We start from the raw sequence: 26,671 nt of genomic DNA, 5'->3' as shown, positions 1-26,671 counted from the left end.
ATGGGAACCGTATGTGAGATGTTCTCCATTGTTCCAGTTGTCTAAGACCTTGCAGTGTTTGGACTGCAAGCTTTTCCACAACATTCTAATATCCTGACCCATGGCTACAGTGAGTGCCCTGGAAGGACAGGTAAGGAAGGAAGGAAAGGACAGGGGTGGGTTTCTTACCTGGATCACGAAGACAATAATAGTGATGCACATATTAGACTCAAAATCTCAACCTGTCATTTGATCCAAATAATAACCACGTTCTTATTCCTCTCGCTACTAATTTTCTATATTCAGAAGACACCACAGGTGCCATCAGACTCCATTCCCGTATTCACACCACACATTAAAGATGTCACAAGATCCTGAAGGATTTGATGAACTGTCCGGTTTCTCTTCACTCTTACCCTACATACAGACAAAATCTCATCACTGCCACCTACTACAGAGATTAACTTTTTTGTGATAAAAATCCTCCATAACCTTTCCTTTATATGGCTGCATCACTACTTTAGCTACTCTTTGTTATTCTGAGCCTAAGAAGCTAGACGATACAGAAGCACAACAGAAAGGGGTGAACTGTTACTTCTAATCTATTGTGATCTCTAGAAACAATGCCCCACAGGATTCAAACCTGAGATTCCAAAACACAGAAATCAAAAGAGTAAACGTTATTGTTAATAATATTCCACATAGTCTAATCAATCCATCTTATTCACCCATACAAGCCATGGAAATCGATTAGAGAGTAGATCTGTAACAGTAAGTTAGACAGTTCTTACTCTGTTTGTTTTCTCTGTGTAACAGTCCTCACTATCCTGGAACTCGCTTTGTAGACCAGGCTGCCCTTCAACTCCTGTCTCTGCCTCCCAAGTGCTGGGATTAAAGGCATGTGCCACCACCACCTGGCAGTTTTTACATTATTATTCTTTTATGATTACTTTCATTTTTGTTATCTTTCAATATTAGAATAAAATTTATTATTTTACCATGAAATTTAAGGTATTTCGTTTTCAAGAAAAAACACTGAAAAGGCATAAGGTTCAAATGGGGGTAGGAGGAAGACCCATTCCTGTTAAAACAGATTGTGAAGCCTGATATAATCAATGGTCCTTTCCATTGGTTCCTCCACCCATGGCTTTACAATTAGATTCAAACCATCAGAAGCTCTCTTTGCCCACTCATATTCAAATAATTTCAGCCAATTTTGATAAAAGGCTAAGTGGGGTTACCTGGCCACCGGATCCACGCCTCACTGATGTTCGGGAACAGGATTAAAGTTACACAACAGCACTCGCTGCTCTGCATTTAAGCAAAACGCCTACCGATGATAGGGTTTTAGAACAAAGAAGTTTTCAATGGAAGATTCTTTCCAACTGTTACTGAACACTCTGCAAAGGAACTCATGATCAGATCCTGCAAACACTTCACCATGGCACTCAAGGCTTGCTGCAGGTAGCAAGCACTCTGAGCACTGGTTATGAAGGGAACCAACGTACTTGTGTTCAAGGCTGGGGTCAAAACAGCAGTTTTCCAGGGCATCCAAGGACTTTATCAGAAGAAGGTTCATCTGCTGGCCAGACATGTCACTAGATAAGGAGACAGGAATGATGGATTATTAATAACCACTCAACTGTTCACAGTGCATGACATGTCTGGGAGTGTGAGGCTCAGTGGCAGAGTGCTCGCCCAGAGTGCACAGACTCCGGAAGTGATCCCCAGTACCACGCAGCAAACAAAGGCTCAGCAGGTACGGTACTGGTCTAACACATCACAGAGCCTGCTGATCTGACTTTAATCCCCAGAGCCAACATTGTGGAAGGAGTCCCATGATGCCCACAGGATGTCCTCTGATGTGTAACAGCATACACGCCCCCCCCCAATACACAAATAAATAAATGTTAATAAAAAAGCCAAAGTGTTACAAAGAAAGTCTTTTTCTGTCAATATCTACTGGAAACATCAGCACTTCTTTATATATAAAAAGGTAATAACAATATTGGTCGCTCATATATGCTTATTTGTAGACAGGGAAACTAAGAAAAAAATATTCAGTAATTAGGTTTTTGAAGAGTGTAGTACAAATTCTAGTAGGTTTTAATAATAAAAACCCAGAGTCAGATACAGGGGCTAATGCTGAAGATCAGAGAAGCAGAGCGGCCGGCCACCAGAGAGTTCTTTTACCTCTGCCAATGCTCAAACCGAAGGAAGAAGCCTGTCCTCACACTGCATCTCCAGACTCCATCTGTCCCCACCAAACCTCAGACTGTCTGAGCTCCTGTCTCCTTCGGCCTTATAATCCTCTCCCTACCCAGTCATATCATTCCTGTCTCCACCTCCCTAGTGCTGGGGTTAAAGGCCTGTGATCCCAAGTTCTGGACTCTTGTATAGCCCAGGGTGGCCTTGAACTCACAGAGGTCCGTCTACCTCTGTCTCCTGAGTCCTGGGATTAAAGGTGTGTGCCACCACTCCCTGGCCTCTAGTGGCTTAGCTCTGTACTCTGATCTTCAGGCAAATTTTATTTGTTAAACAAAATAAAACTACGTTTCCCCTTTTTCTCTAAAATTTTAAAAAAGAAGGCTATAACTAGTATAAGAAAACCTGTATACAATAAGAATCATAAGTATATACAATTTATACCGGCAATAAGCAACAATGTCCAGTCCATTTGCACTTGACAAATTCAGAGAAAATACTCCATTATCTATCCTATCTTGGTGAGTCCAAAGTGTTGTACTAATTCACTTTCTAGTCTAATTTACATTACCAGTTCAAAATTATCTTTTTATGTCTCTCAACCTTTTATACTTTACATTTCTTATTGAATTTCTTTTTTGAGTCTGGTAAACAAGGCAAGCTATAACTATCTAGTCTTCAACTTCCTCAGAGACCCAAGAAGGAAATAATATTAACTGAGGAAGCAGGAAGTGTGAGCAGGTGACTTCTAAAATATGTGAGAAACAAATGACAAACAATAAAGCCTAAAAAGTTCTTTCGATTTTACACTTTGTATTTAAATTTTAAAACATTGAAGAACAAAATCTCAAATTTCTAAGAATGTAAAGTGATACTTTGGTAGAAAATGTAATGAAACTATGGATACAGTTATCAATCACCCTAAATCTCTCTTACTAGGGACACAGCTTGTGATTTCATGTCTCAGTTGAATGGGTTGTCAGTTCTCCTTAAACCCTTTAATTATATATTTTTAAGGGGGAAATTCCCTAGACCTACATATTTCTGCTTCTGTATAACAACTCGTTTATATAATGGTCTTAGTGAGAACTAAGGCTGGATAGTAAGAGAAAACTTAAGCAGGCACTCTGGCTCTTTCTTCTGGCAAAGCTGCGGGCTTCCTCACTCACGTTTTATTACTCTGCCTGTGGGTCGTGAGCCCCGTGGGGCCACACATCAGATATCCTGCATCAGATATTTACATTACAATTCATAACAGTAGCAAAATTACAGCTATGAAGTAGCACAAAATGATGTTATGGTTGGGGTCACAGAAGCATGAGGAACTGTATTAAAGGGTTGGAGTGTTAGGAAAGTTGAGAAGCCCTGCTTTAGAGGTTATGGCAGAGGCAACAAGCTTGGTGTAATGTACCTCCTCAATAAGTCCTAGTTTGGAATTCATATTTAGGAGAATCATAAGCCAGACTGACTGTGGTGAGTATCTCTCTTGCAGGAGGGAGAATCTACCCTGAGAACAATGAAGTGCGGGCATGTTCTCTTATGGGTACTTGATATTACTACCCATTTCAAGACCACAGCTTTCCTGATACTTACCTTTACTTGAAATTATTTTTATTTTATGTTGTTCATGAATATTTTGCCCACATGTTTGTCTGTGTATCATGTGCATGCCTGGTGCCCAAGGAAGCCAGAACAAGGCATCGGAAGGCCTGGGTCTGGCCTTAGAGATGTTTGTGAGCGGCCCTGTGGGAGCTGGCATCAGCGCTCTTCACCGCTGAGTTATCTCCCCAGTCCCCATCCTAAATTATATTCCTGAGATTCGTTTCGTTTCTCACTTGTGTCTGTGTATGGTGCCTGTGTAGAGTGCCATGCACATAGGAGTACAGGCTCTCTTACAAACCAAAGGCCCTGGAGCTGGGCTTCCAGGTAGTTGTGAGCCACCACCCAACAAGGTACTGGGTACCAAACTCAGGTCCTTTGGAAAAGAAGTAAGCACTCGTCACCAGGGGGCCATCTTTCCCACCCATAGCCTTGGTTTTAGGAAAAAACAAAAGACAGTCTGGAAAGGTAAGAGTGAATGTGACGACTGAGTCAAACACCTACCGGTAGAAAAAGGTAACTATTTCTGAATTCTCTGCTCTAAAAGAAACGAGCCAGTGGAACCAGGGATAATTCCATGTTGGTGACTACACTATCAAGACACAGGTCCCAAGAAAAGGATGCTGTTGAGCAAAGTTAGAATCTACAGGTACTCAGGGCCAGGCATGGTAGCACACACCTTTAATCCCATCCTCTAAAAGGTAGAGGCAGGCAGACCTCTGACTGTGAGGCCAGCCTGGTCTACATATTGAGTTCCAGGACAGGCAAGGCTGCATAGAGAGACTGTATCTTAAAAAAAACAAAACAATCAAATAAACAATCTACTAGTATTCTTAGTGACTCAGCCATGATGAGCTGCCTGGAACCCTTTCCCAGGATTCTCTGCAGCCCGGGAATGAGGGCTAAGAGGACGTGTGCCCATCACCTTGCGGCTTTCCAGGCAGTATAATGAAATAAACCCCCAATGCAAGCCTGACAGTCGTAAAGTCAGTGCAGAACCGTATCCCAAGTTAATGAAGAAATGAGCCTCGGCCAGAATGGGACGAAGTGAGTTACCCAGAACTGAGCTGCCAGGGCTCAGTTATCGATGTGAAAACATCCTGAGAAAGACCTGAACACAGACAGTGAGGAGAGCACTATTTGTAGGCAGCAGCAAAGGCGGAGATCACTTTAAGTCTTAGGCCTTTGCAAAACACGCTATGTTCTATTGGACATACACAGAATGAAAGAGTTGATTGCCATGCAAAGGGCAGGTTCCTTGTTCGTATCTAGAGCTGGACCTCTGTGAATATTCTGGGCATGTTTCATTGTCATTTAAAGATATTATGCCAGTCACTCCACTCATCTGTCAGATGTTTCCAGAAGCTAAACATGTTCGCTTGAAATATCCATTCCCAAAAGCAATGATGTGGGATTCCCCTCTGTATGAATGTATTTTATTACCATTGATAAACAAGCTGCTTCAGCCTATAGCAGGGCATAATATAGCCTGGCTGGGAGAAATATATAGAGAGAGAGTAGACGGAGTAAGGAAGACGGCATGTAGCTGCCAAAGGAGTAATATGTCAGTACACGTAAGCCACAGTCCAGTAGCAATACACAGATTTTTAATAGAAATGGGTCAATTTAAGATGTAGGAGTTAGTTAAGAGTTAGCCTGAGCTAATAGGCCAAGCAGTGTTGTAATTAATATAGATTAATATAGTTTTTCCATGATTATTTGGGTCTGGGTGGCCAGGAACAAAGGAACAGCCTCTGCAGACAAAGCAATAGTAAATTCTCCCCCTACACAAAAAACAAAAACAAAACAGAAACAAAGCATTTGTTCAAAGTCTGAAAGTTACAAACAGAAACTTAACCTCTAGTTCCAAACACTATAGATATTGTGTGATACCATCTAGTTTATCCACACTAACACCATTGTTTGCTTTTGGACCACTAACTGCTACCCACCAGGAAGTATGAGAATAGCTAACATCATAGCTAGATGTTTCTACCTGTATCCTATTTCCAGTGCAGGAAGATGGGGCTGAAGTCTAAGTCACTACCATTAAATATTCATGGTAACCAAACATTCATGTTAGACTACACTACAATCAACCTGGATGCATAAAATTTTATGATTTAATATAAAATACAGGGGAAAAACCAAGTATGAACAAAACTAAAATAGATTAATTGATATGTAGGAAAACTCGATGCTCAGTGGAATTTTCCACCCGAGTCTTTCATATTCCATTTGATCCATTCACTGATAATGCTAGCAGCCTAAAAATGAGAAATCACACTGAGTAAACCATCCAGTATAATATGCACAGATTAGGAGCCTATATAGATTATTAAGTGTAGCCAGGGCAGAGGAGAAAAGCAGCTTTGTAAAGTTGGGTACATGCAGTTCTCGGGTGATTCAGTGACTCCTGGTACCCCTCTGCTACATGAGACTCCCCCGTTGTTCCTTCCCACTTATGGAGATGTCAACAATGAAGGGGCAGGGGAGAAGTCTTTCTTCACTTACAGCACTTTAAGGCTTTTGTTTATGCCTATTAATTAAAAAGGCGTACTTAGGGCTTCTATCTTAGCCTGACATGCTTTTCAAGTAAACAGTTACTTGAATAATAACCCCCAAGGTATATTAATATCCATATGATGGTATTTTAAGGCAGCAGAATTCACCCATCTAAGGGAATAAACAATCAACTCAACCATCTCAGAAATTTAGCAAGCACATACTGCTCAGATGGAATGTTTAGGAACCCACATGCATGCTACCGTCCGCCACCTAAATCACAAGGAGGAAGCACAGCAATACTTCAATCAACTGTACCTTAGTTTCTCTTCACACAAGCGCGAGAGAAACATCCCCAAAGCAAGGCCCATGTGGATTTGCACGGCTTGAGATTCATCAGCACTTGGTTTCCCAGGTAACCTGGCAGTCAGCATGTTCAGGATTTCCTCAACCTTCTCCTTGCAAGAGATAATGAAAACCGGCACAAGGAGAGACAAAGCCGTGGCGGCGGCAGAGCGCGCAATAGCGCTGGCGGTGTTCTCACCAGAATAGGACTTCTAGGACATACCAAAGAAAGAAAACAGGGGTTAGCCTCTTGTTTAAAACAAACACCTACCACACAAACACTACAGCAATACAGGCTTCTTCTATACTTGCCCTGCGGACAAAAAAACAGAATTTAAATGTGTTTGCTACATACCCTGATTTCAGTCAATGAGTCCATCCACTGCCGAGTGAAATCAGCAATGTTCTTTTAAATTTCAAAGACAGAGTTTGAAGTGTCTATGTTTAGAGGTTGTGGGCTCTCTAACTATATAAACTCAAACAGTTTTGATGTTTTTAAAAGCCTGCATGCATATAATAGGAAAGCCAAGTCAGGCTGTCAGCTCTTAGACAAGCTACATTACAATTGTCCAGAAAGCTAGGACTTGCCCTGAAAAGAAAGAAAAAGAGGTGGACAGGGGTTTAAGTTCTCTCTACAGAGAAACAGGTGGAAGTTTAACACAAGATCTATTGGCACATCTCCCAAAATTTTTAGTGGGAACACAACCCAATAGATGGATTATTTCCTACAGGGGGTTAATTCCTTTTAATTAAGAGGGAAGTTGAAATTCTAAAAGCTTCTGGTTAAAAGCAATAACCAGCTATTCAAAAGGAAATGGAGGGCTCTACATGTGCCTTCTGATATGCAATTATGGGGAGAGAAATGAATAACAGCCCTAAGAGAATGACAGGGCAGCTGAACATGAACAGTATCTGCAAGAGTCCCACGTTAGAGCGCTCCCCCACACATGCTATCTGTCTGCAAATGTGTCTCCAGTGGAGAGGAAAGCCTCTTCAGCGCCCTCACTATTGTCCAGCTAAGTTTTCAGATGTGTCATAAAGGCGGCATTGTGCCTCCCAGTCGAAGCACGCTACAGTGTGCTTGAATTCTGTCTATTGGCTCGCCGAGCTCTGGTACTTTAAGGACAAAAATCAAGTATGTAGGACATTACACTCCAAGTTAATATAATGTTTCCAAATGACAGAGTTACTCAAAAAAACACAGAAAATAAGGGAAGTGACTTTTGAAATGGGTCTTAAAATGAATAGTGATGTAAAAAGAAGGAGAAATTTTGAACTGGCTAAATAAAGAGGCTGTCTTACTGGTTCATAAGAACCAAGCAGAATGTTAGGAAATCTCACAGAGTATCTTGTTCTGGTAAATGTCTGACCCAGCTACTGCATAAGCTCCAAAACAAGTCAAGCAAACCAGCACTAATAGATGACTTCTCTGAACAAAACCTAACTTACAACTTAATTCTATATTACCTACCAAGTTATTTTTAAATCTAGCATTGGACTCTAAGCCCCAGATCAATACATCCCCGGTCTTCCCAAGGGCAAGGGAAGAGGGAGCAGGGCATTTACAGAGAAGACTTTAGCAATGCATTGTGGGCTAAATCCATAATCTTAGCAACAGGTCTGGATCCGTGCTACATTTTTCTTCAAACAACTACAATCCTCAGCCACTCAGCTGACTGTCCCGTGATCTCTGTAATTCCCTAAGCAATGGTTACTGATAGAGCAAAACCAAAACAATTCTACACCACAGCAGAAGTAAATTGATTCCACGAGCCCAAAGGGAGAGTCAGACAACAAGATGTGCATTTCCCGTTGCTTCAGTCATTAGGCCGCCATCGTGAAGACAGGAGAGGAGGGGGCAGTCATTTTTCACATGACCAAACAGGATTGCTTGGTATTTAAAAAGAATTTTATTGTTTTCAAAATACAACACTTACATGTAACTTAAATAATTTCACCTTCCCAATCTTTGGTGAGGCAGAAAAACGCAGCAAAGGAATTGAACTTTTATTTCACCAGGGAAATAAGAGTGGTGCCATAATATGCCAAGTCAATACTCAAAACTGAGAGGTGGCATACAGTCTTTAGTCATCACAGAGGACACCGCTATTTTTATCATGTTATAAATAATGTCAAAAAGGCCAAACAAATTCAGAGAACCACGTATCCCACAACTATAACCTTTGACCCTTACTACACAGCAGAAAAACCTCAAGAGCTTTCATGCTGCTGGTACCTGGGGCACATCCTAAATCAACCAAACCGTGGGGCCTACGTACACACCAGTCTTTCTTCACACACACACACACACACACACACACACACACACACACACACACTCCTCTAGCCTACAGTTAGAGCTGGAAATTACTATACCATGTCATGGTTTTTGTGTGAACAATGGCTGTCAGGAGAGTTAACCCTTGGTGAGTCTGGTCATTTCTGTTTCCTGTACTTACATGATAAAAGCAGGAGAAGAGCTGTCCTCTGGGGCGGTAGTGGCTGTCCACGATGACCAGGAGGGTATTAAGCACCATGGAAACCCACTCCTTCACTGGAAGGAAATTAGGTTGAATCTGCAGATGAGGAAAAACATAGAAAGATGGTAGGAAAACAAGAACCACTAAATTTTATTTTGATGTCCAGAGTACAGCCATCCCTTTGTTACATAACGTAATGCTATCATCAAAAAGTAAAGTTCATCTGCTTGGACTACAGGAAGAGTTGACAAATATATGTCCTTACCTGTTCCCTGACAAGAATACATTTATTCAAGATTTATCAGAAGTGGGAAGACAGAGGCTATAACAGAATATACTCAGATTTCCTCTGTCTCATGATAAACAACATATACAAGAAAAAAGTCCAAAAAAATTGAAACGTCCCAAATTTATGACTTACCTTTTCACAAAGTAGCCAATTAGCCTGCAACAGTTTGACCAACATCTCTAGCATTTCTGTTTACTATTACATACGGCTGTCTATTGCATATCATGTCTATTACATACACCTTTACCTAACTAACAAATTATTTTACAAAAATCTCCTTTAACTAAAGATAAAACTTAAAGTCATCCTGTGGCAATGGGGTCAGAAACATTCATCTTAAGATCTTTTGTTACTAGTCACACACGTTCAACTTCAAATAATGAGATTTGGATTTTGTATTGAGAAATGGCCAAAGGCAAGGTCAATAAAAATAAAAGCAAAGCTCCACTCTTAACCCTTCACGGCTTCTCAGTATGAAAAGACTCAAAGTGGGGTAAAGAATATGAGAATCTAGAACTTCAATTCTGAGCTATTACCACCCCCCCCCCGTTATTATTGGGCAAATTAACTTCACAACTGGTAGTTCACTATAAATACCCCCCAAGAAAAGGAATCTTAGAATATGTATGATCGTTTAGGGTTATATATGTAGTTAGTATGTAAGCCTTTGCTAAGGCATTCTATGGCTCTTTCTGTAGGGTTAAGCTCAGCCTTAGGGGGCTTGCTCGCTTTGGGCTAATGTTTACCTATAAACCTGCAGGGCCTGTGCCCAGCTGCCCCTTCTGCTTTCCTAGTCTACACAGGAACGGTGGTTCTGTAAGTCTAAATCCCCATTAAAGCTGTATATATTTTTACAATCTGTCTGCATTCATTTACACCATTACATCTTGGCGCCCAGTGAGGCTTTGCGGATACCCGCCCCGAATCAGAGACTCCTGGGAACGACCATTGGGAGCCAGCGGCACCCCCCACTCCAGAGGCCTCTCCCTCCGCGCAGATTATATCCTCTCAGAGCAGCTCCTTGCCGGCTAGCTCTGCCCAACTACGCGATTCTGAGTCACTGAACATCTATAGCGACTCGATTTTTCCTGGCACTTGCTAGAAAGTCGGCAAATGGGACTCCTGATGGGAGATTTAGCCCCGGCGGTTTGGAATCGGCCCCACACCACTTGTCTGTGCGCCCCGCCCTGCCCCACAGTGGTACAAGCGCCTCTATAACAGCCTGATCAGTACACAGCGTTGCTCTGCGTCCCCTCCCCGCAGGTGGCTTAGTTTGGCCTTGGCTCTGCTGGGCTTCCTGGCCTTCCCCGCTGTTATTCTTTTTTAAAAAATGCTGCAAGATCCCCGTGGCAGTAGGCAGCAGAAATGTTGTAGGTCCCAAATGGTGGCGGCGGGCCATGTGGCGGCAGACAGCAGGCCCTGGGAGCAGCCAGTCCCAGGCAGAAATGGCTGCCAGTCCCAGAGCGGTGGCCTGAGCAGTGGTGGCCATGTGGTGGCAAGCAGCGGGGCCCTGGGAGCAGCCAGTCCTAGGCAGAGACAGCTCCTGGTCCCAGAGCAGTGGTGGCGGGCCATGTGGCAGCAGGCAGTGGGCCCCAGGCAGAGACGGCTTCTGGTCCCCCAGCAATGGCTGGTTCCAGGCAGGGAGACACATGGTGGGTGGGCAGAAGACAGAAACATGGATAGACACGACATGCAGGGTGAGGTTGAATGTTTATTCAGGGGGTTATGGAGGAGGAAGGGTGAAGGGGGGACAGAGAGAGAGAGAGAGAGAGAGAGAGAGAGAGAGAGAGAGAGAGAGGAGGAGAAAGAGACAGAAGAGGGGAAGCTGAGAAGTGGGGAGAGAGGCAGAAGCGAAGCTGCCTCTCTGAGAGGAAGATGGAAAAGAGAACGAGCTCAGGCCAGAAGCTGAAGATCAACCTGCCTCAGTGGATGAGGGAGGGAGTGGGCATGGCTTGTCCCTTAAAGGGACAGGAAAGCACAACATTCCCAGGTCTTCCTTATAATAAAAAGCACGCACGTCAAGGAAGCAGAAAAGGAAGGGCCCAAGATGGTGGCGGGCAGGTCAGAGGTAATGGGAGTGGGCGTGGCTTGTCCCTTAAAAGGACAGGAAAGCACAACATTCCCAGGTCTTCCTTATAATAAAAAGCACGCACATCAAGGAAGCAGAAAAGGAAGGGCCCAAGATGTCAGCGGGCAGGTCAGAGGTAATGGGAGTGGGCGTGGCTTGTCCCTTAAAGCGACAGGAAAGCACAACACCCCCCAATTGCTGTTTATCAGCCTGGTGTCTGCTCCAACTTTTGGTTTTGAGTCAATTGTTTCAGACTTAGGCCACGTGGACTCAAGTGGACTCTTTCGCCACCACTGGCAGGAACTGGTCATTGCAGGTAAAAAAAATTTCTTTTATAAATAAAATGTCTAAAAACGTTACCATTCAAGACTTTAACAGCCTTTTTGAGTGTACAATATGGGAGATTTTACAAGAGGTGTCTATCACCCCACATCTATGGATCCTTCTGGGATTTGTAGTTTTCCTTGGTACTATATGGTTTGATAATAGAAATATGATAAAGTCTTTACGAGATAGGTTGGGGGCAGGGTTCTTTTCTTATCTCCACAGGAAAATACTCATCTTCAAAAAATTTAAGAGACACTGAATATTTAATTACTGATGGATGGACATATTCTGTAAGTATTAAATTTATATATATCTTATTAAACATTTCTTTATAAATATGTAGAGCTGGTTTTGGAGTTGGACTATGACTCAGTCCCTCTTCAATCCCAAGCCTGTTGATAAGAGATATTTCAGAGTTTCTGTCTCAGGTCAGGAGCCATGAAATGAAACAAAATAAGAATAATTATATACTTGATAAACTTTCTTTGCCTTTCCTCATATCTGTATCTTTCTTTATATGTCAGTATATGTCTTTGTTGTTAATGTTTAAACTTCCCATAACAAGCAACAAATTTTCCTACAGTAATCTTTGAAGTTTCCAGGATGAAGATGGGGCCCCACAACATCAACTCAATCTGGTTTTTATGACGTCATGAATATTTTTTAAGTGCTAAAATTAGACCTGTTTTTTTGGTACCAACTGCACGAGACAATTTCAAATGGTGCACATTTCTGACAACACTCTGGCCGAACCTTCTCAAAACTCTCAGAGACTAGTTACACTTTTCTTAGGTCAAAGGTTTATTTGGGAATTTTACCATCATTTGCTTTCACAGGAGCCCCTAAGAAGAACGTTGCCCCCATGTCAGCTAGAAGCAATTTTAGAGGACGATGTCCCCTTTCCCAACAGAGTTTGCCCTCAGGGTTAGGGACATCTTTTACTGGTTGGTTCAGGGTTGAGGGGATGGGGGGATATTTTATGGAATTAGGGGTACTTTCAAAAAAGGGGGGGATTAACTGGTTTGATGGGATGATTGGTATTTGTGAATTACTGTTTTTAGAAAATTGTATTGGTACTGTTTCCTGTATATTGATATATTGAATATTGAATGTGAGTGTTCCTACCTCTATTTTTGTATAAGAGTATGCTTATAACTTTGTCTATATTGTATTGATACATCTACCATATTACAATGTACATTTCTACCTCTGATACTATTTATGTAATAACATTGTTTACATTTGATATGTAATGGACATTGTTTACAGTTGAAGATCATTGTCTTCATATATTGCACAGTTGTTTATTCTTTTAGTCTTCAAGTTAGATAGGTATTGAGAATTATATGTTTGTCATATTTATTTTTAGGTTAATTAGGTCTTTTAGATACATAGAGATTATATTTAGTATAGATAGTATAATCTTCAGCCTCTTCGAAGAGCTGTAGAAAATGGCCTTTAATCTAACCTAGAATTCTGTGCCAACCAGACACAATTACTCCTGGCAATGCCACTCTACTCCCGAGAGAACGTTGAGCACCAAAGACACTCCACTGGGAGCTTGTCTTCTTGGCAGAACTGGCCTTGGGTTTAAGAGAAGCCCATACCTCAATTACTGATAAAGATATGAAACAGCATTGTCTTATCTTGCCAAGACAGGGTAGGATAATTCTAAGAAAGTTCCTTGCATTTATTAATGGTATGTCAGTTATGTTAGGCCTTAGCCAAAGTTGGTTGACTCAACATTGCAAACAAGACTTTGGGTGATTGCCCAGGTAGTCAGTTGTCTCTGTCAATTGTTGCACATTTTGGATATCTCTCGTTTGTTAAGTAATACTTATTCCCTTCTCAGATCTTTGACGGAGTTGAAGATTATATAATTGTAGATACTCTCTACATTATTTAGACTCCTTGAGATAGAATGTCTAGCAAAACTTTTGTTCTCAATATTGTTTGTTATATTTATTATTTGTTATTATTGTATATAGTTGTATTTGGTTTAGTTCTGTCTTATTTAGACAAAAGGGGGAGATGTAGGGTTAAGCCCAGCCTTAGGGGGCGTGTTTGCCTTGGGCTAATGTTTACCTATAAATCCGCTGGGCGTGCGCCCAGCCGCCCCGTCTGCTTTCCCGGGAAGGGTGGTTTTGTAAGTCTAAATCCCCATTAAAGCTGTATATATTTTTACAATCTGTCTGCATTCATTTACGCCGTTACATCTTTCAATGAAATGAAACATTTCCTTAACTTTTTCATTATTAAAACAAAACAAAGTTAAATATTTGAATGTTAACTAATTATGCTTTATCATTCATATAATATCCCTGGGCCGCACCCCCTTCTCTCCATGGAATACATATCTGTAGCCCTTGCCTCACGGTCCTGATTTTCCTGATCACCGATGACAATGTCACTGGATGTGATACTGGGTTATTTGTATCTCCAACAACAAATTAGGCAGGACATCGAATACTAGTGAAACTACACAGTTTACTAAGAGTGAGAAAGCAGATGAACTAGAGCAGGCCTAAGCAAACAGTTGACTTAAGAATCTCAAGTTCACTGAGGGGGTCTTGTGCTTAGGTAGAGAGAGGAGCTGCTCTCCAGGGCAGGGATAGAGTGAAGATCTTGCACTTAGCCAATCAAAGAAAGTTTGCCCCTGACTCAGAGGACAGAGACCCCTCCCTGATCCTGGTCCAGTAGAGGTTTGACTAGACTGTGCTTATCTTACCCTTAACCAGGACGGGTCTCACCGCAATGACCCACAGGAGAGATAGTACTAGGTGGTGCCCTATACAAAACCATAGACACATTTTCCACACAAGGAAGGGTTGCCTTGATTCACTGGGCTGTTTCTAAGCTCACCTCCTTCTCTCTCCTCAGTTCTTTAGAGATAAATTAAATGATCAGATGAAGCTGTGTTCTTAGCCTACCAATGGCATGTGCACAGGACCCTGTGAATCTAAATTGTAAATGGCGGCTGCAAGGACAACAAGTGACGCAAGTAGGAATGGTCTGCTGAGCTATTCCAATAGCGCTTGTGTCAGAGGCTACCTTTTTCCTGCCCAAACCCAGCCTTTAAGTTTTGTCTTCAATTCCAAGGGTTTCCAAATCCAATGTATTTTCAGTTCTTTTTTCAACAGATGGGAGTTCGTTTCCTTGCATCCAGAAAAGCACCATGAAAGGAGAACACAGAGCAGGTGACAGCTCGGATCCCAGTACTTGTGAGAATGTGACAGGAGAGAGAGGTTGAGGCCAACCTGGGCTATATAGTGAGACCGTATCTTAAAAACCCAAACAGACCAAATGAATACAAAACAAGAGTACAAACGGCTCATAAAACACTCCTCTCGGACAGAAACAGTGATGTTAGTGATGGCTTCAGTTATCAAGAGCTTAGCATTTATCTGCTGTCGTGAGATGGTGTGTGTGTGTGTGTGTGTGTGTGTGTGTGTGTGTGTGTCGGCGAATTCATTTAATTCTTGCAGTACCATTATCTGGGAAGTACTGTCAATCCATCTTAGAGATTGGGAAACAGGCTCTAAAAGTGTAGCTCACTATGCAAAGGTTTACAGCTAGTAAGTCAAAGTCATGAAATTTAAATATAGGCCTGGGTTATTCCAAAGACTGTGTTTTGTTTTGTTTTTAACTACTCAGGCCACATCATATCTGGATAATGATAGCTAACAGATAATAGAACTTTAAACAAGAACAAATCCACAGCCTTTTATTTTGACAGATATGAATTATCTGAAAAAGTACATTGGAAATGAATATTGGCCAGCCTGCCACATGTTTAATTAAGAAATAAATGCCTTGCAACAATGAATAGGCACTTTATCATTGACATCTACAATTAAAATGCAAAGTACAACATTTCAGTGTGTAAACACAGCTTATTTATCATTTTCTGACAGCATTGTTCACTTTCGGTAAGCCTGGTTAACCTCCTAAAATTGGTTAGCAGTGATGTAATCACAGAAAGACGGCCCTTGTTTCGTAAAATTAGCACCTTCAGATGGAAATGACCACTTAACCACACTGGGGAAAGCAGAACAGAAACACAAGTGAATCAGGAAGATTTGAAGATGCAGTCCCAGAATTTAACTTTGCAAACCTAGTCCCAGGCTACCTAAGTCAGGACTGAAGAGATGTAGCCAAAGCCCACATGCCCTAAATCCCCTCAACTCACCTCCAGGACTCCATCAGTATCTGAGGAAAGGCTGGCTTCGTGCTTGGACACCACAACAGCAAGGCTGCTTAGGGCCAACAGGGCATTTCCTTTGACCACTGGACTCTCCCTGTGTTAGAAAAGATTCCAGGAGAGAAGACACTATCATGGGAAAGCAGACAAGGTGGGAGAACACAGACACTGCAGCACAGAGCTGGCTGAAACAAGAAAGAGGATGCAGCTACGGGACTTAGACTACTTGTTCTTGCAGAGGACCTGACTTTAGTTCCCAGCATGGCAGTTCACAACCATCAATAATCCAGTTCCAGAAATCTGACATGCTTCCAGACTCCATGGGCCCCAGGCATACATAGGATACACATACATATGCAGGCAAAACACTATGCATAGAAAATAAAAATAATCAGCCAGGTGTGGTGGTGCACACCTTTAATCCCAGCGCTCCGGAAGCAAAGGCAGGCTAATCTCTGTGAGTTCAAGGTCATCATCATCTAAGCTCCAGGACAGACAGGGATACCTAGTTATCCCTGTCTTGAAATCAAAGTAAACTTTAGAAGGCATTGGTCTGTTTATCCCCCAGATACCAATAACGTCTGTGCTGACACTTTCCTCACCATGATCATTACAACCTTGTGCAACTTAGAAATGCTAGCTCTTTATGTCTACGTTTTCTTCCTATGAATCTTATTTCATTCGCTGACAAAGAATTCCCAAGCTATATTATTATATGTCATTTTGGGCAATCTGAATTTGTTGATTTATTCCCCAAACAGAATTAAACACCTAGCAAAGTGTAATGGCCCCTTGTGAAGCAGCAGCGTGTGGAAGCAGCTCCCCCTGAATCAGGTCACAAGTGTCCTTTATTCCCACAAAAGATGTGGCAGAGTTTGGCTGTCACGACTCTCCTTCTCCCTTATCCCACTAAATCAAGACCAGAAACCTTAGAGTCATTTCATAATACGACTTGATGATTCCAGATGAGATGGGGGGAGGACTGTTTTAAGACTACTTGGATTGAGAGTTGTCCTGTTAAATAATTCAAATGATAGTTTTCTAATATTAACACTAAACACTCTTATTTTTTACTTCATAACTTGGCATCATAAAAATTACCAAACTTTCATATATACTTAGCATGCAAAGATGTACATTTATTACACTTCCCAGGCTAATCCTACGGAAGAAAACTCTGGATGAGACAACGATGAGCTGCTGTCTGCAGCAGAACGTCCCCATCTCAAGATGCTACTCCGGGGTATATAACTGTATCTTCATAATGTCCACAGAGAATGTCCCCAGAGCCCTGGAATGGAGCCTGAGCCTGAGCTCACTGCATGCATTCCTTCTAGGCAGTACAGGGTTAGAGCAGAAGCAGAGGGTGAGGACGGCCTTCACACTAGTTCTCCAGGCAAGCCTGGTTCCCACCTCCAGATCACTCCGCACAAAGCTGGATCCGAGAACATGCGTTTTTGCATGTTTGTCTCTATTTTATAGGAATCAAGTCTTCATTTACTTAATCCTTTCTGCCTCTCTCCCTCCCACCTTGAGCAGAAGCAGTTCAGCTCAGCCCTGCTCTGCAACTTGCTCATTTTGTTGACCACCCTTCAGTTTGGTCTTCTGTGAGGTCTGCCTTGAGTCAGTAAGGAAGGCATCAACATTCATACTGGGGAACTGGGATGAAAACACTGGAAGGACTCCTAGAGCTCTGAACAAATGGCTCCTACTGAGGTTGGGGAAATGTTAATCCCTGAGGATGGATGTGGGGGAGAAGGGGGAGAAGGAGAAGAAGGAGAGGGAGGGAAGATGAAGTTGTTTAAAATTCCCAGTCATCTGAAAATTAAATCTTTAGTCTTCTCACTACACAGAAAACAGTTAATTCTGGCTACCCAGAATTGCATATCAAATCTCATTAAACATGCATCTTACATAAAAAGTTATAATACTCAAGTTAAAAGGAGAATTTAGCCTATGTCTTTTTAAAGATTTATTCTGATTTTTAAACTTGTGTGTAGGTATGCATGTCCATGGGAGTATATGATATGTGTGTGTTGATGACATCATGCCAGTGGAGACCTGAGGAGGAAATCAGATCCCCTGGGGCAGGCTATGCAGGAGTGAGTGCTGACATGGGTGCTGAGATGCAAACTTGTGTCCTCTATAACAGCAGTGCATGTTCTCAGCCACTGTGCAATCTCTCTAGCCATGCCTGCTGCAGGATAAACTGGGATTCCACATCACTCTATTTCACTCATCTTGACACACCTGAGTGTGTACAGACTGTGGAAAATAAAGGAAAATATATTTCAGGCCACAGTAATGAGATCGTTGGATGTAGGCTGAATTTTATCTAGACATTAATTTCCAGCTAGAACATAATTGCTCCAGTCTACACAAAGCATCCATGAGTCAGGTTCCCAGCTAGAGAAGGCACCAGGCCTGGAGACCTGCGACATAGCCACAACATCAGCTCGTGGATTACAGTACACACTACATACTTAGCAAACATCAAGGAAGAGCCGGCTGGTGAAGTCTGCGACCAGAGCGGCACAAACTTGCTGCCTTGTTACTCGAATAACTATCCCCTACCAGTCGAACAGCTGTGACTGATTTGCATAATAACATGTCAGCATCAGTACAGTCTTTTTTCTAAGCAACACCACTGACATTTTAATTAAATTGTCCTTTGGAACAAACTGATGTCATTAACCTAATTAAAAAGCACAAGGAAGGATGAGCTTCAGTGGCGCTTTCTGAGGGACAGAGTATTGCATTACATATCAGCAAAGTGACCCAATCATTTGGGGATTTTCGTCTTTGAGTTCAAACCCATTTAATTAATAATAATGAAAACAAATTGCCATCAGTCATCCGTCTTATCCATGTTCTGGTTCTGCCTTATCACAACCCTGATTCTCAAAAATACTCTCTCAAATGAACAAGTCAGTAACTGTGACTGGAGGTTACTTTTTGCATTTACCTTACCAGAGAACGAAACAAGCCCCGGCCTCAGGCAGCCAAGGCAGCTAAACTGTCAAAGGGTAGGAGAGAGGGCTCTGCCTGGGTCAAGGAAGCCACTGGGAAGATGTGGAGAGAAAGTGGCCACCGTTTTCTCCTATTCCATCTCTTCGTTCAGCCTCTGGACCTTAAACAATGTCCTGTTCTCTGCCTGCCACAGTTAGCACTATCTCAACTGCTTTATAAGACAAAAATCTACAAAAATACACTGTGAAGCTTTTGATAAATAGGTAGTAATCCAATAAGAGTATGGATTGTTTCATTGTGTGCCCTGAGAATTGAATACATTGGCTTGGGCACTAGTAGCAATGTGCTGTTTCAGAAACCTATAGAGAAAGGTCGTGTTGAAATAAGATTCAAGAACAGAGGTATAAAGGTGATTTCAGAGGCAAAATTATAGTTTATCTGAACATAAACCTGCTTGTTTCTTTATCGTCCAAGCTTTCTGCTCCAAATGCCCTGTTTCAAAGAGGATGTAAGAACAGCACTGCACAGTAACATAAACCACAAGAGGAAAGAATTCAAGGTCACCCATCCTCACCTGTGCAGCAGCAAAGCAGATGCATCCCTAAAATAACATCCTTTCTGCACCGGGTTTCCCCATGCCCACCCCAGCAGTGTGGACAGGAGACCACCAGTTCTCTTCTCCTTTATTCAGTGGGGGGCACAGGGGTGAGTACTGAGCACAGGCTGAGATCCACTTTGCGATTATACAGCTGTTACTGTGTTCTCTTCATGCCTAGTCTTTATAGCTACATTCTGTCCCAGGATATGACACGGGCTTCAGTGCACATGAAATCCCAGGGCAGGAGAGTGACTATGTCATTGGAGACTAAGAAAGCAAGGCAACACACACAGCAGCAGAGGGTGATGGTGGAAGGGAGATATGAATGCAACTGGCTTGTGTCTCTGCTGCCAGGAACAATTAGTCAGCTTGTTAGCGGAGAGGCCTGAAGTGATGGCTCCTGCAAGTTCATTAGGGGGTAATTTCCTTAGTGAGCTTTGGCGTAGGGTAAATAAAAAGCCTCACGGCAGTAACACTCAACTAATTTTTGTTCAGACCACCGCCAGGATATGACTGACATTGCCTTTCACGGAGTCTTTGTATTACTGCTGTATATATAAAATTCATTTTTAAAGTGTGTCATAGAGCTGATGAGGGTTATCCAAGGCCAGATGAATTGCTAATTAGAATCAGATTTTTAGACATGCTGGACCCCATAGCAACCAGGAAGTGTAAGAGGGGTCCCACTTTATTTGCTGCATTGCAACAGAGATTCAATAATCTATTTGTATACCCAATGCAACTTCCATTCTCCAGAATTCATTTTTCCTCCTTGAACTAAGTTATAATCCTTTACATTTAAGCCAAACCACATGGCATTTGTTACATGTTCAGGTTGAATATCTCTCTATTAAAAAGGAATGCATTTGCATCCGCCCCTCTGTGTACAAAAAGGCATGAGGTGGGAATTAGTATAGTTGACGGGAGTTAACAGTGGTTTTCTATAAAAAAAAAGTAACCAAAGAAAATTACTTTATAGTTCTTAATGTTATGAAATGCCCTAAAAGGAGAAAGTGTATGTACCTGTCCAGGAGTGAAAGGTTTATTGGTATTGTGGGTAGAATAAATGACTTACTTTGCAGCTGTCTTGGTGATCTCATCAGTTAGCATGTCTCTGACCCTGCAATAAAGATGGAAAACAGACATGAGCTTATATGACACCAACGACTGCACCTACTACCTTATTCGTCAATTTCTAAGAATTTCCAGAAGGCTAGTCATATGTCTCAGCAGGCAAAGGTACCCGAGGACCTAAGTTTGATCACTGGAAAGTTTGATCACTGGTACAAGGAAAAAGACCAAATCATTGTAGGACATGCAGGCCTATATGCTCTGACACACAAATAAATAATGAATGTCAAAAATTAATTTAAAACTTCCAGCAATGCCTCTGGGTTTTAAAAGTACAAGTGCAGAACTGGCCTTGGAAAAGGTCGATAGTAAGAGCTTTATTCCAGAGTCAGCTTTATTCCCTTCTTTGTAGGATCGCTTAGTGAATATGGGTACGGAGAAAATGTAACTAAGCAGGCCAGACAGACAGTGTTGTCAGTTCCAGCCCCGTGGAGAGGTGGGTGCTTGGGTGTTAATGCCAGCCCTGTGGAGAGGTAGGTGCTCGGGTGTCAGTGCCATCCCAGTGGAATGGTGGGGGCACAGTTGTCAGTGCCAGCCCCGTGGAGTGGTGGGTGCTCGGTTGTCAGTACCAGCCCCGTGGAGTGGTGCGGGCACAGCTGTCAGTGCCATCCCCGTGGAGTAGAGGGGGCATAGCTACCCTTTGCTTTACTCTTCCATGGACTGAGCGTTGCCTTCTCCTAAACCTATGCTGAGTTCACCCAAATCTAATAGTAATTGGAGGTAGAGCCTTCACAGACAGACTCGGTGCTCGCACAGGAACAGGTATGAGGAAACTTGCTTTCTTTCCATTTCCCCCATGTAAGGATACACAGGATGGGAGGACTTAACTGGTTCCCAGATTCCAGAACTGGAAAAAATCTTCTGTTGTTGAAGCCACCCAGTCTACTGTATCTCTGTAATGGTCGCCCCAAATGATACTGTTCTCTCCTTTTTGCATGAGAGCTCACCACAATATCAATTTACTGTATCCAAACTGTATATACAGAAATCACTATATGCATATATAAAATACAGCTTCAAATACCAATGCCAAAAGAAGATAATTATACCTATGGGCTGGAAGGTATGCTCAGTTTAAATATTTACAGACTAAAACATCTTTTCCAACATAGGAGCTCTGAGGTAGAGTAGAAAGCACTGTGTGTGGGATTTACATTGTTTTTAAATCTTTGAAGATTTATTTTTATTGATGTGTATGCATGTGGTGTTGTATGTGCACATACTCCGTATGTATGGGTGTCCTCAGAGGGCAGAAGATGGTATTAAATCCCTGGAAGTGAAATTTCAAGTGGTTGGGAGCCACCTTGTGTGATTGCTGGGAGCTAAGCTCAGGTCCTTTGTAAGAACAGAAAGTACTCTTAACTGTGGAACCATTTCTCCAGCCCCTCAACATTTTTTATGAATATAAAACTTAATATTCAGAACGTTTTGCACCTGACATAATAAACCCTTAGTAAGTCGAGTCAGATTTCCTGAGAATAAGTCATCCTGAAGAACCAACTGCAATGGCTCTAATAGACCACAAGCATAATTTTAAAAGTAATTCAATGACGAATTTCCCTACAGATTGTCCACACTTTCTGTAGTCTTTTACTTTTCAGCATGTGACAGTAACTACTGAGGAGCTGTCTATTAACAGACACACGTGGTTCCCTGAGCTTCTCCTGGCCCGACTCTCTCCACTGCACCACCAGTTTCCCCTTCCTGTATCCTTGCCCTCAGCAAGTGAAGATGCTGTAGTATCTCCGCTCCCAGGGAAGAAAGGCCCTCCAACTGCTACTGACACCATGACCGCTCTTTCGCATCAGACCCTTTCAGAATAGAAGTAACTGGGTCTGCTTCAAGTCCATCCCTAGTCTGGCTTTTATCCCACAATTCCACCCAAACAGTTCCCTTCGTGGTCACAGAAGACTTCCAAGAAGCTAGACTGAACACCCAGTTCTCAATCTCCATCTTCAATATTTGACACAATGCTGGTCCCCTTCTTGGACCACTCTCTGTCCCTGGCTCTAGAGAATCAACACTTCCCTATTTATAAATTCTGGGTAATACAGTAAGGACACCCCAGAGAACATCTGCTGAGAAACTGAAGGTCTGAGTTAGGAAGATCATCACCATGTAGAAAGGGGAAGAGGAGAAATTCCAGACTCCATATGAGGGGGAATGGCAATGCATTGACTGGGGAAATAGAATTTTTACTCAAAAGGACTAAAACAATCAGTTAAAAAAACAATGCTAAGGGGACCAAACCATTCCCACACTGCACTAGAAAAAAAAAGTAGAGACATATTAGTACAGTTAGCCCTCTGTACCTGTGAGTTCCAAGTCTATAAATATAACCAAACAGATTACAAATATTTGGGCAACATTATATCTGGACTGTACTTGTGTAGACTCTTGTCACTTTCCTGGAACATTAATAGTTCACAAGGATAGTCCCAGAATTAACATTGTATAGGTTAGCAAAGTAATCTGGAGGTGATTTATATGTAGGAGGATGTGCATAGATTACAAGTAAGCACTATGCTGTGTATATGAGACATGACCTCAGTAGGTTTTGCTCTCTGCAGGGGATACTGGTAACAATCCTTCACAGACCCCGAGGGATAGGAATGCAAGCATGGATGCATACAAACGTATCTAGGGAGTAGGTGATAAACCTATCGAGTTCCCTCTGGCTCACACAAAAGGTAATGCAGTCAGCAAGGAAGCTTTTAAGGCATTTACTGTTCCCTTCATTGCTCACGTCCTGTGACAACAGTGTGCAGCTGAATGTCATCTGCTTACCAGAGCCAGGCTGTATTTCGCTTGTACTGCACCTCCTCGGGTCCTTCTTTCCCATGCTGCAACTGCAGTTCCAGCTCCGCTATCCTGCCCTGCAAACCACACAAGAGGGATCAGCATGCAGAGCTGCTGGCTAAAATTCCATTGGAAACCGGCCACAAGTGGTCCTGATGGCATAGTAGACCTTGAAAGTCAGTGAGTCACTCACATCCCCGCTCGGTGAATTCCTGCATTCGCTAGGGAAGAGGCCTAAAGAGGCTGCAGGATCAGCCAGTTCAGGCTTCACTTCAGGCCTTTCAAAGCAGATCTGCTTCTCACAGTCCCGTTTTAAAAGTCTGTGACATGGCAATGGCAGCTGATAATTTTAGATATGCAAAGACTGAGGTCTGAACACCACTGTCACGACAGCACAGCAGGAGATTAATTAGATGAGAATGCAAAACTTGAGATGCAGGCATTATGTGAAAAATGGTAATCACTAGTATTCATTAATACTTCTTGGATAAACTTATAAAAACATATGCCAACTTCAGCCATGTAACAAAAATATAGTTAATATTGTTCCTTTAAGACCAACACCTTCCAATTATTAAACCTTTTAGTTTTTACTGTATTACTGTAATCAGGTATTTCACTTTATTCCATTATTCCTTTATTCTGTTATCAATGATATTATCTAATGTAATTAAAACAGTAGTTTACTGATGGATTCTAACTTGGACAAGAGCTCAGATTTTATTAAGCATATAGAGCAATGCTTAGCTATTTCTAGAAGGTTTGGGGGCTGGAGAGATAGTGTGGAGTTGAAAAGCACTGATTGCTCTTCTAGAGGACCCAGAATTGATTCCCAGCACCCACATAGCATCTCAGAACCATCTGCAATCCAGTTCCAATGGAATCTTACGTCATCTTCAGGCCTATGTGGGTACTGCATGTAAGTGGAACAAAATATGCAGGCAAAACCCCATACACATAAAATAATAAAACAGAACTTTTAATTAAAAAATAATAAAGTCATTTATTCTGGTTATTTCATATCATTATGAATATCTTCAGTAGAGCATCATCATTCTTGAGATACCCACCATGGTTTAATTTGATTTCACTGTTTACTAATGAGGTTGCGTATCCTTTCAAAGGTCTACTAACTCTGGATTCCTGTCTGTCCAACTTTTTTTAAATTAAATATTATATTCATGTGTTTGTGTGTAAATATACGTTATGTGTGTGCAGGTGCCCATCAAGGCTAGATGAGGGCATTATATTTTCTGGAGCTACAGTGAATAGCCAATTAGACTACTTAGTGTCTGTTGTGCTCTGAATAATAATGCCCCCCCCAATAGCCAATCGGAACACTCCCTGGCAAAACAGTCTGGGAACAGCCAATCAGCCACCTGACATGGTTGCTAGAAATCAAACACTGCGACACACACACACACACACACATGTGTGTGTGTGTGTGTGTGTATTTTGATCAGATACATCCCCACTACCATCTATTATTCCTGCTCTTACTGAACCCCTGCTTTTTCCCCACAAGTTCCTCACCGACTTCCATGCCTCCCACAGCGTGGGTGAGATATGGGCAACTGGTTGTCGCTTTCTCATTGACTACTTAGTGTCCATGGTGCTTTGAATGACAATGCCCCCAATAGGCTCATATATTTGAATGCTTGGTTCCCAGTCGGTGGAACTGTTTGGGAAGGACTGAAAAGTATGTCCTTATGGGAGGAGGTGTGTCACTGAGGGAGGGCTCTGATGTTTTAAAATTTTTCTTTTATAACTTACCTTAGTCATGGTGTTTAGCAAAGGAAAAGTAACTAAAGACAGGGTCCTAAGGTATTCTCTCACAATAAAGTGTCAGAGACTGTCAAACTGAACCCTGATTGCTCTTTGGGCTGATGAGGGAGGAGGACTTGATCGGGGGGAGGGAGAGGGAAATGGGAGGCGGTGGCGGGGAGGAGGCAGAAATCTTTAATAAATAAATAAATTAAAAAAAAGATATTGCTGATGTTTAACCTTTATACTGGTCTCCTAGAAAGGTAGGAAGTGTAAAATCATTTTCATTTGGTTAAGGCAGAAAAGCTGGGAAAGAACAAGCTGAAATAATCACCTGAACTGAGGTTTTTAGGTCATGCATAGATTCCAATTAGTAATCCATCCATCCCTCTTACTATCAGTAGACAATACAAAGAAGTACTCGAGGATGCAATAAACAATTATATGTTAAAAAGAAGCAACAGAAGCCAGGTATGTAGCTCAGTGACAGAGCACACACTTAACACACGCATGGCCCTGGGTCCAATCTCCCGCACCAAAATCTACACAAAAGAAAAAATTCAAGTGCTCGGAAGTTAACTTATTACAGATCTTAGTTCACAATTACAGCATTCATTTCAGACTGTTTAATAGGTAGCTAACCAACTAAGGAAGCATGTCCACGTCAACCAGCCTTCATAACTCTCTCCTGTGTGACATCACATGCTCTCAAAGAGACTTTTTCCCAGAGCTGGAGGCCTGAACTTCCTCAGCATCCAAAAAGAGCAATAAAACAAAGGAAAGAATAGAAAGTTCCTTGCCAACCAGGTTGGTGAAGAGCCAATTAGAACACTCGCTAGCGAGACAGTATGAGAACACCTGATCAGTCTGTCTCTGTATTTTCTCCCTGGATGGGAAGAAATCCACTTACTTCCAGCATGTCCGGAAAACTGACATGCAATTAGAATCCCACGTTCCTCTGGAAAACTTGGGTAAGTCGGGAGATGACTAAGCAGAAGGCACTAGCAGTATTCAGGTCTCAAACTATCCGTGCCCTATCACTACCCATGTTTAGGAACTAGTGTAGGACGAACCCCTTTCAGCCTGTCACCTAAGGTTAACCAAGGAAAAGGCTCCTCTAACAGATGGACTTTAATGCTACCAAACCTGCCCAGCAACAGACAGAAGTATGCATAGCTGCTGTAACTAACAGAAGACACCTCCAGGACACAGATTCTTGTAATGGGTAAGGAACTCAACGCTGCTTCAGTTCACCTAGGATGCTGTAAGTTCCAAATACAGTCAAACTCAGCGGCCAAGCCCATCAGTGCCTCTCAGGCAGTGGCGACAAACCTACGGCACACTGCTGAGTTCCTCACTCGAGCCTTTCAGGCTCACGTTTTCACAGACTGTCAATGCAACAGGATGTGAA

At 42.2% G+C, this 26,671-nt stretch overlaps 1 protein-coding gene across 1 annotated transcript in view; it reads right to left on the bottom strand.

The window, feature by feature from the left end:
- Focad (focadhesin) overlaps positions 1-26,671 on the bottom strand; it is a 289,636-nt gene that overhangs the window by 48,784 nt on the left and 214,181 nt on the right. The window contains exons 23-28 of the mRNA XM_075946771.1: positions 23,485-23,573; positions 20,642-20,686; positions 15,987-16,095; positions 9,093-9,209; positions 6,607-6,845; positions 1,488-1,577 (exon numbers count right to left, since the gene is read on the bottom strand). Of these exons, the coding sequence (XP_075802886.1) occupies positions 1,488-1,577; positions 6,607-6,845; positions 9,093-9,209; positions 15,987-16,095; positions 20,642-20,686; positions 23,485-23,573 (689 nt within the window). The remainder of the gene's footprint in view (positions 1-1,487; positions 1,578-6,606; positions 6,846-9,092; positions 9,210-15,986; positions 16,096-20,641; positions 20,687-23,484; positions 23,574-26,671) is intronic.

This window comes from Microtus pennsylvanicus, chromosome 13 (genome assembly GCF_037038515.1).
Source record: "Microtus pennsylvanicus isolate mMicPen1 chromosome 13, mMicPen1.hap1, whole genome shotgun sequence".
In the NCBI taxonomy this organism is placed as follows: Eukaryota; Metazoa; Chordata; class Mammalia; order Rodentia; family Cricetidae; genus Microtus; species Microtus pennsylvanicus.
The sequence above is the reverse complement of the archived record's forward strand: the minus strand, read 5'-3'. Positions and strand labels throughout refer to the sequence as shown.